Source organism: Nannobrachium achirus (assembly GCF_963921795.1).
Source record: "Nannobrachium achirus genome assembly, chromosome: 15".
Lineage (NCBI taxonomy): Eukaryota > Metazoa > Chordata > Actinopteri > Myctophiformes > Myctophidae > Nannobrachium > Nannobrachium achirus.
The window spans coordinates 21,697,175-21,713,974 of record NC_137822.1 but is presented as its reverse complement, the minus strand read 5'-3'; the positions used below and the strand labels follow the sequence as shown (position 1 = coordinate 21,713,974).

General features: G+C 44.9%; 1 protein-coding gene across 1 annotated transcript; it reads left to right on the top strand.

Annotated features, from left to right (window-relative positions):
* Positions 1-7,200: 7,200 nt before the first annotated feature.
* On the top strand, positions 7,201-16,306 carry znf532 (zinc finger protein 532; the record flags this gene model as incomplete). The annotated part of the gene is made up of 8 exons (XM_080743484.1): positions 7,201-9,609; positions 10,309-10,490; positions 10,651-10,827; positions 11,723-11,885; positions 12,528-12,812; positions 14,007-14,119; positions 15,085-15,229; positions 15,800-16,306. 8 exons carry the CDS (start codon positions 7,201-7,203, stop codon positions 16,304-16,306), a joined length of 3,981 nt encoding a protein of 1,326 aa, XP_080599610.1.
* Positions 16,307-16,800: the final 494 nt, after the last annotated feature.

Sequence of the window (16,800 nt, the reverse complement as noted above, 5' to 3'; positions counted from 1 at the left end):
AGGCTGCATCCCTGTCTAACTCCCCGGCTTTGGGGGAAGAAGTCTGTGCGTTTTCCTCCTATTTTAACTGCGCATTCGTTGTTTGTGTACATTGATTTTATGATGTCATAGGTTTTTCCCCCGATACCGCTTTCCAACAGTTTGTACATCAGACCTTTGTGCCAGATTGAATCGAATGCTTTTTTGAAGTCAACAAAGCAGGAGAATAGTTTGCTTTTGTTTTTGTTTATTTGGTTGTCGATAAGGGTGTTGAGGGTGTAGATGTGGTCTGTTGTACGATAGTTTGGTAGGAAGCCAATTTGTGATTTGCTCAGGACGTTGCTTTCTGTGAGGAAATGTAGAATTCTGTGATTGATGATCATGCAGAGAATTTTACCGAGGTTGCTGTTTACACAGATCCCACGGTAGTTATTTGGGTCATATTTGTCACCACTCTTATGGAGTGGTGTTATCAGCCCTTGGTTCCATAAGTTGGGGAAAATCCCAGAGCTGAGCACGATATTAAGGAGTTTTAATATGGCCAGTTGAAATTTGAGGTCAGTGAATTTTATCATTTCATTAAGAATGCCATCAACACCACAGGCCTTCTTACTTTTTATTGTTTTTATTTTGTCTTGTAGTTCTTTTAGGGTGATTTGGGAATCTAATGGATTCTGATAGTCTTTTATGGCTGACTCTAGGTTTTGCAGTTTATCTTGTATCTGTTTTTGCTCTTTGTTTTTCTCCATTGGGCCAAAGAGGCTGGAAAAGTGGTTCACCCATGTGTCTCCGTTTTGGATGGGCAGTTCGTCCTCTCTCTCCCCTCTTCTTCCTGCACCAGCTGCTGCTGCTGCTGCTCTAGAGCCAGGGTGGAGAGCCCCCTCACCCCCCTCCACCACGTACACAGACAAAAGGCCTGATTCGCCTGCTGAACACTGCCCCCCTTCTCTAGCCATCCCTCCATGCTCTCAGCCATGGTGGCAGAGCTGCAGGAAGAGACGAAGGCCTGCACTGGGACTAGAATCTGGGACTGAGCCACAGAAGGAGTGAGAGTGGAGGGAGGTGGAGGAGGAGGAGGAGGAGGAGGGCGAGGAGGAGGAGGAGGAGGAGGAGGGTGATGGAGGTTGGATTGGCCGGGGCTGAACAGGGCAGGCGCTGACTGAGGCCTCAACAGGAAGGATTTCTCACTGGGGGAAAAAACTGAGAAGGGTATGCCACCATTTCCTACTGTCTGCATGGTTATGTCTTTATTTGGGTATAGTGTGTGTGTGTGTGTGTGCGTGTGCGTGTGCGTGCGTGCGTGCGTGCGTGCGTGCGTGTGTGTGAGTGTGTGTGTGTGTGTGTGTGTGTGTGTGTTGGGGGGGGGGGGGTGCGCTTGTACATGTGGTGCAGAGTGGTTGGAGATGAGGGTGCAAAGCATGCCTGCATGCAATACCTGTGTGTGTGTGTGTGTGTGTGTGTGTGTGTGTGTGTGTGTTTGTGTGTGTGTGTGTGTGTGTGTGTGTGTGTGTGTGTGTGTGTGTGTGTGTGTGTGTGTGTGTGTGTGTGTGTGTGTGTGTGAGAGTGTGTGTGTGTGTGAGAGTGCGCACGTGCGCGTGTATGTGTGTGTGTGTGTGTGTGTGTGTGTGTGTGTGCGTGCGTGTGTCATGGCCTCTTTTGCTGTCTTTCTAACAATATGATGGGTACAATCAATGTCAACACAGAGTATCTGGATTGTAGAAAGGCAGCTGTTACACTGGACAGGAAGGAATGGGGTCAAGTCTAGGCAGATGCAGACTTCCTTCCTGTGACATGTCTAAGACCAACTCAGCAGCACTGGGAGTTCTTCTTGAGGAGAAATACCCAGGTACAGAATTGGTTTTCATGGTTTTCCAGTATTTTCTCTCTCTCTCTCTCTCTCTCTCTCTCTCTCTCTCTCTCTCTCTCTCTCTCTCTCTCTCTCTCTCTCTCCTTTGCAGTGGTAGTTGTGTTGTTAGTTGGCTGTGATTTACTGCTGCCGCTAGTCACTAATACAATGTTTGGTACATCTTGTTTACCATAGTTATTGTTTGCTCAATTAATTGAGACTTTTCTCCTTTCCCTCAGTTTGTATTTATGTCAAGCTATGTGTCTTTATTTGAATATTTTGTCACCTTCCATCAGGAATGCAGTTTGTGGTTATAGAGGCCTAATTGTATGGCTGGGGTAGGGATGACCTCCTTACCAGATCATCAGTTTAGAACAGCCTCCCTGTAAACTCTTCTCCCACGCAGCCATAATGTCTGCTACTTCTCTTTTACAATAACCGCTATAATCTCCACATTAATACACAATATTGCAACATTTCGAGGAGCTTTGGGCACAAGCTGTCTCTCTGTGCTGGTGAGGCCGTACTGCAGCAGAAAGGTTTTTATGTGGGGTGACCGGAACCGGCTGAAACCGGTTTGAGGCAGACGGAGGGCTGGCAGGAACAATGCCGGCTCTGTGCTTCCACTGAGGGATAGAGAGATAGCCCAGCTTCTCCATGGCGGAGGAGGAGGCTTCTGCAGGAAGGAGGCTCTGTCCTAGGCGCTATGGCACAAACACAGATCCCCGGCAGCATAAGGCTGGTTGCTGGCTGGACCTGGGACTGGGAGTGCTGTGTGCAGCATGGCTCACTGCAAGAGGAGCAGGGAGATTTGGGAAGGGGACGGGACAGGGGACGTGACGGGCTGGGAGTTTGTGAATCTGCAGCCTGCCTCTCTGGACCATTGTCTGTCTGTCTGTTTGTCTGTCTAGTGGTGCAGGGAATGACTCAGGACTACGACCACCACACACCAGCTCCCTGGATGTAACCCTATTCTGGGCCTTCCGTTGTCGGGTTGGGAAGAAAAGGATATTCCCCCCCCCCCAGCCAAGTGGGGTGGGGTGGGTGTCTTTTTGAGGGTCAGTGGTGTTGTGCCTGTGTTTGTTTCAGGAAGGAGGGAAGGAAAGAACGCTTGGCTAGTGGCTGGAGACAGACACAGACAAGTGGGTGAGGAGCTGCTGATTCAAATTGCATGTTTCCACTCTTATGATTTACTGGGATGCTGGATTATTGTTACATGTTCTGGAGTCGAAGTTGTGATCATGCATGTTTATTAAACCGGTGGTGTCATGGGGAAAGTTTGTGTTGTGTATTTTTCATATTTGTTTCTATAAAACATTCATCCACTGTGTACATTTGGCTCTTTTCTTTTTGCTGTCATGGCTGCCACTAGCTGCTCTGGTCCTCTCCTCTGTCTCCCCACTAGGCCTTTAGCTACTGCAGCTCACTGTCCTCATAGCTCAGCAGCCATGTTTTGTTTCATCGCTCTCTGTCTTATTATTTCCTCCTGACCCCTCAATACCAGCAGTTTCTCCTTGCACCACGTCCGTTCATTTTACCTCATTATTTTCTGTGCCGTCGTCAGGATTGGAAATAGTTATTATTTTTTATTATTTTTTTCAAAAAAGGAAGCAGATACGAAGAGAGATGGATATCCGTGTGGTGTGCACTGCTGTGCAGATGTATTTACTATCCACCCTGATCAAACAGCAGCACTGGCTTTTCTGCACACGTACAACAAGAGCTGCTCCATGGCTCTGCCTTTGTCCACCCCCCACCCCCATCACTCACAGATAGTACATTACTCATTTCCATCAAATTATGTTTTTAGTGTTCACTGCAAAACATTATCATTAGATTTGTTTCAACAAACCTTTCTAATGTTTGATGCCAACATCCACTCACACATACAAAATGTATTCGTACAATGGTATTTTTGTTTCATGTAAACATTGTTTGCATGCTTCAACTATTGCCAATTTTGGTAAACAACTGTAATGCACCATTTCTCTACATACAATTCATAAACTCATATTGTGTAAATTGAATTCTTATTGTGAATTGTCTTGCAAGAAAAGAGTTGTTAAACTGTTTCTTAATTTCAGCCATTGTAAGCCCATTGAAAACAAAACGAGTAAAAATCCATATTAAATGTGTCTTTAAAAATTCCACCTAACCCTGGATTATGTCACCTCACTTAAGAAAGAATTGGGCAGATGAAGAGATGTGTGCAAACGCCAACAGGATGTGGTATTAAAGTAACATCCATTGTTCCAGAGCATTGCACATGCGTTTGCTACAGCTCTGATGCAGCGATGCACACAGCCCTAAGACTCCAGATCCTGACAAGACCCAGGCTTCATTTAAAGAGAGAGAGAGAGAAAGTTGGCCGATGCCCAACAATCTGAATTAGTAATTAGACTATTATCGTCACTGTCGGGCAGAAACCTTGTATCTCCATTTTTTTTTTTTTTTTCATAAAGTAACACCCTGCTTCATAATACAAGACTGTTGCACAAAACTAGTGAAAATAGCAGATCTACACAAGCATTGTAGATCGGCTATTTTCACTATTTTAAATCGCTTTTTGAAATGATAAATACAAAACGGTTTTGGACATGCAAGGTTTCCATCCGACAACAACGATATACTGTACTAGTCTTCAAAGAGTGAAATCTTCATGTAGGCTACACAAAGGTAGATTTGTGACTTACAACGTCTTATGAATAGCATTTAGCTATGAGCAAAACTAGAGTGAACAGAAATCTGTGTGTGTGTGTATATTGGACCAACATTTCAACATTCAGCAGTTTCCTGTTAAAAAATACAAATATATTTTCCAACAGTGACAGTGCTATAATAGTTGAAAGGAGGCATAATTTACTAAGGGATTTCCCTTAATGACTCATCAAATCACCCCCCCCCCCCCCCCCCCCGCATACAATACATCCATATCTACATGAATGCTATTCACTGTTCTCACGGTGGCATTACTCCATACGTGAAATGTGCAGAATCCTAGCTGCCAGAATGAAGAATCAATTTGGCTGTCACATCAGAGGTTTACAGGTGTGAAGAAGTGGGTGGAATTATGTATTTGTGTAAGCTCCATCATGTGCTGTTTTGGGGAAATAAATAAAGGGGGGGAGGCAGAGAGAGGGAGAGCAAGGAGACAGAAACAGAAAAATCAAGATATCTACATACACTTAGCATATGTCTAATACAGAATACTTAACATATTGATTGCAAGGCATTAGAAGGCCTTGCACTCCAAAATAATTAAACAGCAGAGGACAGGGGTGGACTGGGCATCTGGCATAACAAGCATATGCCCGGTGAGCTGACTATACAAGTGGGCCTGTGGGCCTGCTGCCCCCTGGGGGGCCACTAAGTGGAGAGGACCAATCCTTCAGTAGCACCGGCCCACAGAGCAGAGGGGCATCACATGATTGGCCCACTGGCTTCTCTATAATCTGAATACTGGCCTAGTAGCCCAATCAAAGGCTACTGTGGCCCAGGAGTCCCACCCAAACATTTAACAGCTGATACAAGCCCACAACGCATCGCTGCCTCGACACATTGTGGACTTGTAGATCTTCTATGTTTGGTTTGCGCCGGTTGTGGTGGGCCGGTCTGGGCCAAGATGCCAAACACAGCCAAACAGTATTTGCCACACCTCGAGGTCTTAAGATAAGGAATAAGAGCTGGTACTTAAGACAATCAAAATAGAGCCCTCGGTATCTAAAGGTCTGGAGACTTAAGGCAGTTTTATTTAGTACAGGATCAGCAATAATCATCAACTCAGGCATCGTTATGTCTGGGTCCTTCTGCAATTTGCTTTCTGCTGCTGCAGTTTAAAGCGTTCTTATATGGAGAGCTCTTATATCTACAGTATGAGACACAGACAACGCATTGTTTACTATAATGTCCTTATTACTGGTCTCAAGAGATGCAACACATCTGAGTACCCTGGGTAATTTCTGATGTTAAGTATGAAGAAGACCTGAAGATGTGCAATAAACAGTGGTGGAAGAAGTACACAGATTCTTTACTAAAGTAAAAGTCGCAATACCACAATGTACTATAAGTCCTGCATAAAAAGAAGAACTACTACAAGTATTGGCATCAAAATATACTTACAGTACCAAAGTAAAAATTAACAATATTGTCAAACCTTTCAAAAATAGCTGATCTACAAGCTCACAACGTGTCACAATGCAACATGTTGTGATCTTTGTAGATCAACTATTTTTGAAAAAGCTATGAAATAGGCCTTACGTGGGTAACTATGTTTTATAATAAATAATCCACAGCCATGACATTCTGACTCAGACATAACCATAAAAAAACCTGATCGGGCGGATACAGCCATATATAGGCAGGAACACGGCCACATCACTGTGATTCAGACATAACATTAAACAAACACGATAAGCCCATTTGGTCATGGTCGTGCATATATGGGACCGACCGACTTCAAACTCACAGTGGGCATTGGCAAGGACTCGAGGGAGTGTTGTGCCCATAAGATATTGAACATTTTAAAGAGCTGGTGCCATAGTTTTGTACTTTTTTGGGTTTTCATGTGTCTAGGAGGTTGACAGTACTTCATTAGACCCCCTGGTGGGGTTGTTATGAGCAATCATGTATTCCCTTTGTATTTGGGGTTTCTTCCTGGAGGCTGACACGTTGTGGGTCTAAAGTGCCGATCAAAAAACACAGATTTAATGACATCATATAATCATCCCATCCCCTTTTACCGTTCACCCAACACTGTGGGTGTGGCTAACTTCAGCTGGGTCACCACCCACCATGACAACGAGGTATACTTAAATTAATGAACTGGTGGGTGTGGCCACATAAAAAACACATTTTAACTCTTTCTGTACCCTTTTTTGAAAAGATCTTCCTCCTAGTGTATATAGCCTACCCGATAATCTTGTTTTAGCTGGAGAAAAAATCATGGCACTGCATCTTTAAAGTAAAAGTAATGTACCTCAAAATTGTACTCAAGTACCGTATTTTCCGGACTATAAGGCGCACTTAAAAGCCTTTAATTTTCTCAAAAAAACTACAGTGCGCCTTATAGTCCAGTGCGCCTTATATATGGATCATTCATTGACATTGACATTCCCTTTAGCACAGCTCCATATGTTGGATGCATAACGTAGTGTCTATTATGTGCGCCTTATAGTCCGGTGCGCCTTATATATGAAAACAGTTTGAAAATAGACCATTCATTGACAGTGCACCTTATAGTCCGGTGCGCCTTATAGTCCGGAGAATACGGTACAGTATTTCAGTAAGTGTACTTGTAGTTCACTTAAAAGTGTATTAATTTAGTGTCCATTTCTTTTGCGTTGTCTAGGTAATCTTATAAGCCCAGAAGCAGGACCATGGGCGATATGAAGACGCCAGACTTTGATGACCTGCTGGCGGCCTTCGACATCCCCGACATGGTAGATCCCAAGGCTGCTATTGAATCTGGCCACCATGACGACCACGACGGCCCGCTCAAACCAGCCAGCGGCGCGGTAGCTGCCAATGAGGACGAGTCCCACAATGCTTCAGGACATGATATCGGAGTCAGTGTCATTGTCAAGAACGTCCGAAACATGGACACCGGCGAGCCTGATGGCACCCCGTCAGAAAAGGACGGGCAACTGCACACACGCCATCATGCTGATAGCATAGGCAATGGACTTCATAATGGCTTCTTGACAGCCGTATCACCTAACAACCATTTCAATACGAATGGAGGGAACGTTTCCCGGGAGGAAAATGCACCCGCTAACCACCCAACTTCTACTTTCAATCAGTTCAGTCCTATCTCCAGTGCAGAGGAGTTTGATGACGATGATAAAATTGAGGTAGATGATCCTATGGACAAGCAGAGCAGTCAGTCCCTTTTTAGGCCAGCTGCCAATCCCTTGACAGGCCGAACCTCCTGTCCTAAGAGAGAGGAACACACAACCAAATCTTTCATATCAGTGGATAATATTAACACAACTAATAGGTCCATTACAGACTCATGTCATCCCAAACCTGATCCAAACAATGACAATGGCAATTCAGATTGCACCAAACCTAATGACATCCCTTGCTTGAGGACGTCGGAGGAACAAGCCAAAGAGACTATTGCTAAACCTCAAGAACAGGAGGGAAAGGAGGCTGGAGAGCCCTTGGCTTATGGCAATGTCGCTGTGTCCAGTCTCTCACAGGCCAAAGCCAAATCCTCAGCCAAGTTATCATCTTGCATTGCTGCCATAGCAGCCCTCAGTGCCAAAAAGGCCAGTGCTACAGACTTGGGGGTCTCCGGTTCTCCTACCTCTCAGAGAGAATCGTTGCCTATAACTCCCCAGAAGGAGTCCTCGAAGGAAATCAAAGATGGTCCCAGAGTTCCAGAAAAACCTGCTGAGCAGGAGGTGGCTCTTGAGGTTGCCAAGAGGCTGATGTCAAGAGAACCTGACAGTCCTTCCAGTGTCACCAGTGAGGGAAGCAGTAAAGGCTCCCCCGCCTCACCTACAGGCACCGCTCCCGTTATTCCCAAAGTCAGAATCAAAACCATTAAGACTTCATCAGGCCAGATCAAACGTACAGTGACCCGGGTCCTTCCACAGTTTGACTTGGAAGACCAGAGGAAAGAATATACAAACATTCCCTCTGTTATGGTCTCGTCCAGTGCAATTGTATCCTCTCCCATGCGTTCACCTCTCTCTACCACGGTAGTGGCCACCTCTGGTGGTCCTTCCATGGAAATAACCAAACAGATGACCATTAAACCTGTGGCGACGGCCTTCCTTCCCGTCTCAGCGGTCAAGACCGCAGGTTCAAAAGTCATCAACTTGAAGCTGTCTAACAACACCACTGTCAAAGCGACGGTCATCCCTGCTGCGTCTGTACAGAGTGCCAGCAGTGCCATTCTCAAAGCTGCTAATGCCATCCAACAACGGGCCATCATGGTGTCCGCCACCAGTCTGGCTAAAGCCAAACTTGTGCCAAAGACTGTCCATCTTACCAACATTAACCTCCTGCCACAGACTGTGTCCTCTGCTGCTTGTGATCTACATCAGGTGTTGTCCTCTTCAAAGCAGCCACACCATCAGAAAACGCAACATGTCAAACAGCAGGCAATGCTTGCCCCCAAGAAAGTGTCCCGGGTCCAAGTATTAGCCAGCTCTCAAACGTCTGTGGTGGAGGCCTTCAATAAAGTCCTGAGCAGCATGAACCCCGTTCCTGTATACATTCCCAACCTCTCGCCCCCGACGTCGGCTTGCATCTCGCTGCCAACTCGCGGCTACAAGTGCCTGGAGTGCGGGGATTCCTTCGCGCTGGAGAAGAGCCTGACCCAGCACTACGAACGACGCAGCGTACGGATCGAGGTCACGTGCAACCACTGTGGCAAGAATCTCGTTTTCTACAACAAGTGCAGCCTGCTATCCCACGCCAGGGGCCACAAAGACAAAGGCATGGTCATGCAGTGTTCACACCTAATCCTGAAACCCATCCCCGCAGATCAGATGATAGCCACGTCCGCCTCATCGGGCTCCATCGCCACCACCGCCACCTCCACCACCACCCAGTCCGCCACGGGCCACACCCCAGGCAAGACTGCTGGTTCTGGGGCTCAGACTGCAGTGATCTCAGCCCCGTGCAGCGCTCCCCTAGTGGCAGCCATGCCCTTGGAAGACGACGCGTCCAAGCTGTGCAGACACAGTCTAAAGTGTGTGGAGTGCAATGAGACGTTCCAGGATGACAGCTCTCTGGCCATGCACTACCAGCAGGCAGCGGATGCCAGTGGACAGGTGTGTGTGTGTGTGTGTGTGTGTGTGTGTGTGTGTGTGTGTGTGTGTGTGTGTGTGTGTGTGTGTGTGTGTGTGTGTGTGTGTGTGTGTAGGCCCTCCTCCTGCAGGACACCTCCCCATGCACACCCATTGTAACTTCATCCTCCATTTTAACAAGATTCATCAAAAACACCCATTATTCTTTCTTATTTTTAATTTGTTTTATTCGATTACTTTTTAAATTTATTTTTAATAATTCTTTGGGAAAATGGAAAAAATATAAAAATATTAAAAAGACATGAAAAAATGTATCGAAAAAACACGGCCTGCTTTGTGGCTGCTAGGAGGGTATTATGAGTCACCAGAAAAAATAATGGGTGTTTTTGATTAATTTATCGTGGTTAAAATGGATTTTGAAGTTACAATGGGTGTGTATGGGGAAAGGTCCTGGAGGAGGAGGGCCTGGTAACATTTACATCAAATATTTAAATATTGAATCAATCAAATTAAAAAACTGTTCAGGGTGTTCATAAAAACCTGATTAGACGATAAAATGACCAAAAGTTTTTTTGAAAGTGAAATATCTTATCTTGAGTCCTGCCGCCGGGCCTGCGTAGTTAACCCCATATAACCGTATCTACCTAGGTTAGAATAACGATCCTGTCGAGATGAATCTAAATTATGTTTTTGCTTTCTTTATGTCCTTTATGGTGACTATAGAAAACGTGCTCCATCTGCCAAATGATGCTTCCTAATCAGTGCAGCTTCGTGTCCCATCAACGGATCCACCAGCACAAGTCTCCGTACATCTGTCCCGAGTGTGGCGTGAGCTGTCGTTCTGTCCACTTCCAGTCGCATGTCACCAAGAACTGCTTGCATTACACCCGCAGGATTGGCTACCGGTCAGTACTTGAGAACAACTCAAATCCAGTTTTCGTGTTGATTCTATCATTAGATTAATTGGGAAAGTAATCAATAGAATAATCGCTAAGACAATGAGAGACAGTTGCAGCCCCTTTTCACAGAACATGCATTTCTCTGTGTGTCATTTTGTCCATGCAGCTGCCTCCACTGCAGTGTGATCTTTGCTGATGTTGCTGCTCTGAAGACCCACATCCAGAGCACTCACTGTGAGACCTTTTATAAATGTCCCATCTGTCCCATGGCCTTCAAGTCTGCCCCAGGAACTCACTCCCATGGATACACACAGCACCCAGGGGTCAAGATAGGGGAGCCCAAGTAGGTCTACCCATAATGCACCGTGTTACTTTAGTGCGGTAATTCATATCGTTCTGATATGAGGCGTTGTGTGCTTGTAGATCTGCTATTTTCACTAGTTTGTGCGACAGTCTTGTACGATGAAGCAGGGCTTTATTTTCTTTATTATAAAAGAAACGTACATATTTGAATCTTGGAGATACGACGTATCTGCCCAACAGTGACGATATATATTTCTGAACCAGTTCATTCTGGTAAATTGAATTGACTTCAGTATTTGTGACACACTTTTTCAAACACGTTTTTTACCTGCTTACGCACACCCACATACACTTTACACAAACTCACACACAAACACACTCTAACCGTATGTTACCCAATACTCGTGTCGAATTCATTTTGGCCAGATAATTGAATGTGACTGACTTGTGCGACACAATCAACAGTTGGGTTTAAAGGCTGTTAGACATGGAGGCTTTGCCTGCGTTGGGTATTTTTCCACATGGAACACTTTTACCTGGATTCTTTCCCCATCTATCATTGAACCGATAATGTATACCAGCATGAGCAGGTGTTCATGACCACCTCCTTCCTCACACACAAGGCTATTATAGTTTTGAATGTTTCATTAGTTTTTATTTCCCCACTGAGCATTTTTCAGCCTATTAGACGCCTAAAACCTAGGCTAGGCTTAACCTAGACGTTGAAGCAGTGTCATTTCAACGGCTATAGACAGTCTATATATAAAATTGAAAAAACCTTCACTTTTAGACCTGTTATAACCTAGTTTTATGAAAACATGTAGTCAAAACAATTGTTTTGACGATAAATTAAGTCGGTTCTAGCACATATTCCTGCATTGATGCTCAGTAGGCTACAATGTGAAAGGGTTGCTGTTTTTTTTTCTGTCTTTCAGGTTGATCTACAAGTGCTCTATGTGTGACACCGTATTTACTCTACAATCTCTACTCTACACCCACTTTGATCAGCATGTCGTCAACCACAAAGTGTCAGTGTTCAAATGCCCTGATTGCTCGATGCACTATGCCCAGAAACAGCTCATGTTGGACCACATCAAGGTACAGCTCAGTCAGATTTATTATTACTATTTCCCCATTATGACAGCAGATATGCTCTAAAAGGGTGAAAAACTTGTTTTATTTCATTGTTAACCAAAAATCTCCTACCTTGACTGCATGAACAAATATCGTAATTTAGTTCATGTAATTTAGTTCCTACACTTCATACTCCATTGTCAATGGAAGCCAGCAACATGAAGTTCAAACTGATGCCTGAAGCTTGAAGCATTCAACTTTTGACAATGCTTCAATGACTCAGAGTATCGTCAATCAATAATATTTCACCATTTCTCTCTATGGGATGTAAATCTAGTCTAGTCCATCCTTGCCATCAGCAATTTACCTGTTCTTTTAAACCAAAGCCTTTATATTTTACCTTTTTATTTTCACACGTTGGATGCCATCAACTAGTATGTTGTACAGCATTTCAAAGGCAAGAAGAAGGCAGGCGACATATGTAGCTTTTGTGGCTGCTAGTGTGCACACAGAATAACAGTGAACAGTCTGACCATGTACAGTGTATTCCAGATTTCATAATCAAGCGAATGTCAAAAAGGATCTTGAAAGGCAAAAAAAAAATCATGTTTCAGAATTTATAGGAAAAAATACTATCTTTGCTTTGTCCTGGTCTATCCGTGACAGGCCCTGCACGGGACTCTGAAGACCGTTGAGGGTCCCCCCAACCTGGGCATTAACCTGCCCCTCAGCACCAAGCCCACTCACTCCAACAGTAGCAACAGCAATAACACCAAGGATGGAGTGAATGTCAATGGAGACAAGAAATCCTCTGCGTCTTCCCTCAAGAAAGCCATGGGCTCAGCAGACGTGAAGAACGCTCCTGGTTCAGGCTATGCGTGCGGAGACTGTGACGGCACCTTCACCTCCAGGGAGGCCTATGTAGCACACATGAGGCGTGAACACGGCAAGGTAAATGGACGTTTTAAGCACATTCGGTTTTAGCTCTACTTTAGATATCTTAGATCTTCCCCAGAACACATTATTATTATTATTATTATTATTATTCTATAGATTATTACTTTTCTAATTCATTGAATAATCCAGAAGCATGTGTTTTTTGTATTTTTGTATTTACCACTTACGTTATTTTATAAAAAATAGTGAAAATAGCTGATCTAAATGCTTTTCTGAGCTTGTACACTTGAGTTTTTCGGTGAAGAAATTTGTGCAGAGGGAAAAAAGGAAGCAATTACAGACTCCTGTTGGACCCCCGGCCAATTAAGTACAGTATATAGGGTTCAAAACTAAATTATATTTCACCTGTGTCTGTATGTGTTGGTCTTGGTGAGAACTGAATATGCCACCAAATAAAGAAGTCTAAAAGCGGAAATAATTGCGACCGTCAGGGAGCAGTTTACTATGAAAACCTCCACCGGCCGTCCGTCCGTCGGTCGGTCACACGTCACACGTCACACCTTTGCCCTGCTCATATCTCCGCATCAGTATATAGGGCTTGTTTGTTTATTGTATGACATCACGCCACATCATCAGCTGTGGACTCTGTGATGTCATCGTATCGCATCAGTATATAGGGCTTGTTTGTTTATTGTATGACATCACGCCACATCATCAGCTGTGGACTCTGTGATGTCATCGTATCTCCATATATGGCCATCTCCGTATATGGAGATATAAGTCGTCCATGCCCAAGTATGGGCTGGTGAGGTCAGACTTTGTGTGATGCGTAGGTTATCTCCATATATGGAGATTCAACATTCCAGGCAATGCTCTCTTCCCTGGTGAGAATTGCCCCTTTATATAGGGCTTGTTTGTGTATTGTATGACATCACGCCACATCATCAGCTGTGGACTCTGTGATGTCATCGTATCTCCATATATGGCCATCTCCGTATATGGAGATATAAGTCGTCCATGCCCAAGTATGGGCTGGTGAGGTCAGACTTTGTGTGATGCGTAGGTTATCTCCATATATGGAGATTCAACATTCCAGGTGTAACTATGGCTACCCGTATGACGTGAGAAGTGGAGGTTGTGATATTTGTGGAGATAAGCGACCAACGGTCGCTTATCTCCCGATTAGGGAGTCTTACTGGTAATTAATTGGTTTGTTTTATGATCGATTTATTCTTCTCCTGGTTGCAGATACTGAAGAAGCACCCTTGTCGGCAGTGTGATAAGTCTTTCAGCTCTTCCCACAGTCTTTGCCGACACAACCGTCTCAAACACAAGGGAATACGCAAGGTTTACACTTGCCCGTGAGTACACAGACTGACTGACTTGCTACTGCACACTAACAACACCTTGTACATGTACAGTACAGTCTGAAAAACAAAACAAAAAACAAAACACTACTACACCTTTTCGTTACACCCTCCTATACCAACCACTACTTAACTCCTAGGACGTGTTAACATCCCCCTTAGCAACTGCAACCTCCTACACACTAGCAACACCCTTGAATACCACCTTCCAATACCATAGCAACCACCTGTTAAACCATACATATTTTTATTTCAGCCAGCAAGACCTTACCAACCGCCTACTAACACCCTATTCCCTAGCAACCACCTACAAACACCAGTTAAACCCTATCAACCATACAGCCTAGAAGTGACTTACTAGACCCTAGGGGCCCCTATCTTGCCCTATCTTGCCGCCTTACATTTTGAAAAACAAATGTACAGGAGTTTAGGCTTAAGGGGTAAGGCAGCAAGATAGGGCCTTAGAAGTTACTTTACCCTTACAGTAACTCGTAGTCACGCTAGTTTTGGCAGCAACTGTACGATTCGCTTTAATATTAAAATTCTGCCCCATATTTTGGCCGGTAAGACACATAATTTAGCTCAGATATTTAATCATTTCTGGCAAAAGACAGTATACAAAGCATGGGCTATCTCTCTCCATTCATTAAATGCCATGTCTTTGTTGTAGGTTTATGTGTACAGAGTGCAGACTAGATGCTACGTTTATTAGAGTTTTGTTTATTTCATAATATATAGGGTGTGCCAAATGTAGTTCTAAGAGCGGCCATTTCTTGGGTCAACACAGCCTTACACAGGTGTTCTGATTGGAGTAAAGCATTAGTTCTATGCAATCAAACAATTGAAACACCTGTGTTTTTACCCAAAAGATGGCCACTAAGGACTACAATTGCGTCACCGTTGGCACACACTATACGGTTGCTAGAAGTTCAAATACATGTTTTTCTTTGCCTTTCCAGGCACTGTCCCGCCCTGAGTCAGCCGTTCACTAAGAGGGTGCTGCTGGACCAGCACATACAGCTGATGCATGGAACCAAGGACCTGGAGGGCAAGGCTGGAGATTCTGAGCACATGGAGCTTACAGCTGACAAGGAGCACTCTGAGGTACTTGGGCTCAACATCGTTATTGTTGCTGTCGGGCAGAAACCTAGTGTCTTTCATCAATTAATTCCCTACTCGTGCAAAAGTAGGCTACAGGAATTGATTGAAGTATTTATTAGAAGTTTGCATAGGAAAGTTACAGTTTCATGACAGTACAGTTCACTGTCTGGTATACAAGGTCAACTAAAAGGAAACTCAGGTAAGCCTTGCGGCTTATTTCCATTGAGATCCTTCGCTTTAACTCATATAACATTGAATGACAGACAGATATGGAACACAGTATGCAGTAGATATCATCAGAAAAACAGTTGTAAACAAAAACAGCAATGCAAAATAAAAGGTATTTACAATGAAGGGTCAGGGGTTAGGCTAGGTTTATTGTTACCAGTTTTGAGTGGCAGCCGCCTGTAAGTGGCTTTTCAGAGCGGTTTTAAATGAAATTAGGTATTTACACTCCTTTAAGGCCTTCGGTAGGGCGTTCCACATTTTAGTGGTATGGCTGTACAGCAGGAGAACGAATTTGACCCTTTGTTTGAAACCCTTACTTATACATCATCTCATTCACCTACACAGAGCCGCAGTCCCAAGAGGAAGCAGGAGGATGACGACGGGTCTCCGGGGTTACGTTCCAGGGCCTCGGACTCGCAGCCGTTGAAAAAACTCAAGGTGAACGTCCTCAAGGTTCACAAATGTGCCGTCTGCGGCTTCGCCACCGAGGACGTCGCCGCCTTTCACGGGCACATCCCTCAGCACAAAAGTGACGGCTCGTCCTTCCAGTGTCGGGAGTGCGGTCTGTGTTACACGTCCCACCGCTCGCTGGCCCGACACCTCTTCATCGTCCACCGCCTGAAGGAGCCGCACGGACTCGGCCGACGCAACGGGAGAGGCGACGACAACGACGACGAGAGCCAGAGAGAGAACCAGATGGGCCTTGGCGATGAGAACAATGACGGAACGCCAAACACCAAATGTAAAGTCTGCGGCAAAATGTTTGAAACGGAGGGGAACCTGAACACGCACATGAGAACACATGGAATGGCCTTCATCAAGTCAAAGAGACTGAGTGCAGCGGAGAAGTGAGAGGACCACACTCACGAACTTCTGTTGCACCTAAATCGTGACATCTAAAGGAGCAGAACTTTTGCACACCTACAGATCGCCAGGTGCGTCAGAGAAAACCATGGGCAGTGTCCACAAAAGCATTTTTTGCCATGTATTTCTATGGTGCTAAGGCCCCATTTCACTGGCAGCCAAATCCAGCCTGAATCAGATCTTTGTCACATCCAGATTGGAATCAGATTTGTTCCATGTGACCATTTCAACCAATCGGATTCCAATCTGGATGTGGCACAGATCTGATTCAGGCTGGATTTGGCTGCCAGGGTAAATGGGGCCAAAGAGCATTCCTCTTAGCAGCGCCGCGCAGTGCGTTTCAGCGCTCTCTGCATGCAGAATATATTTGGTGAAGTGCCCGGAGTGGAAAACTCGATTTTGAAGAGGAGTGTCGCTCATCAATGTCGCTTCCCTATGCAGAGGGTTAGAGCAAACAGTGTAGCTCTCTGGACATGACGTCC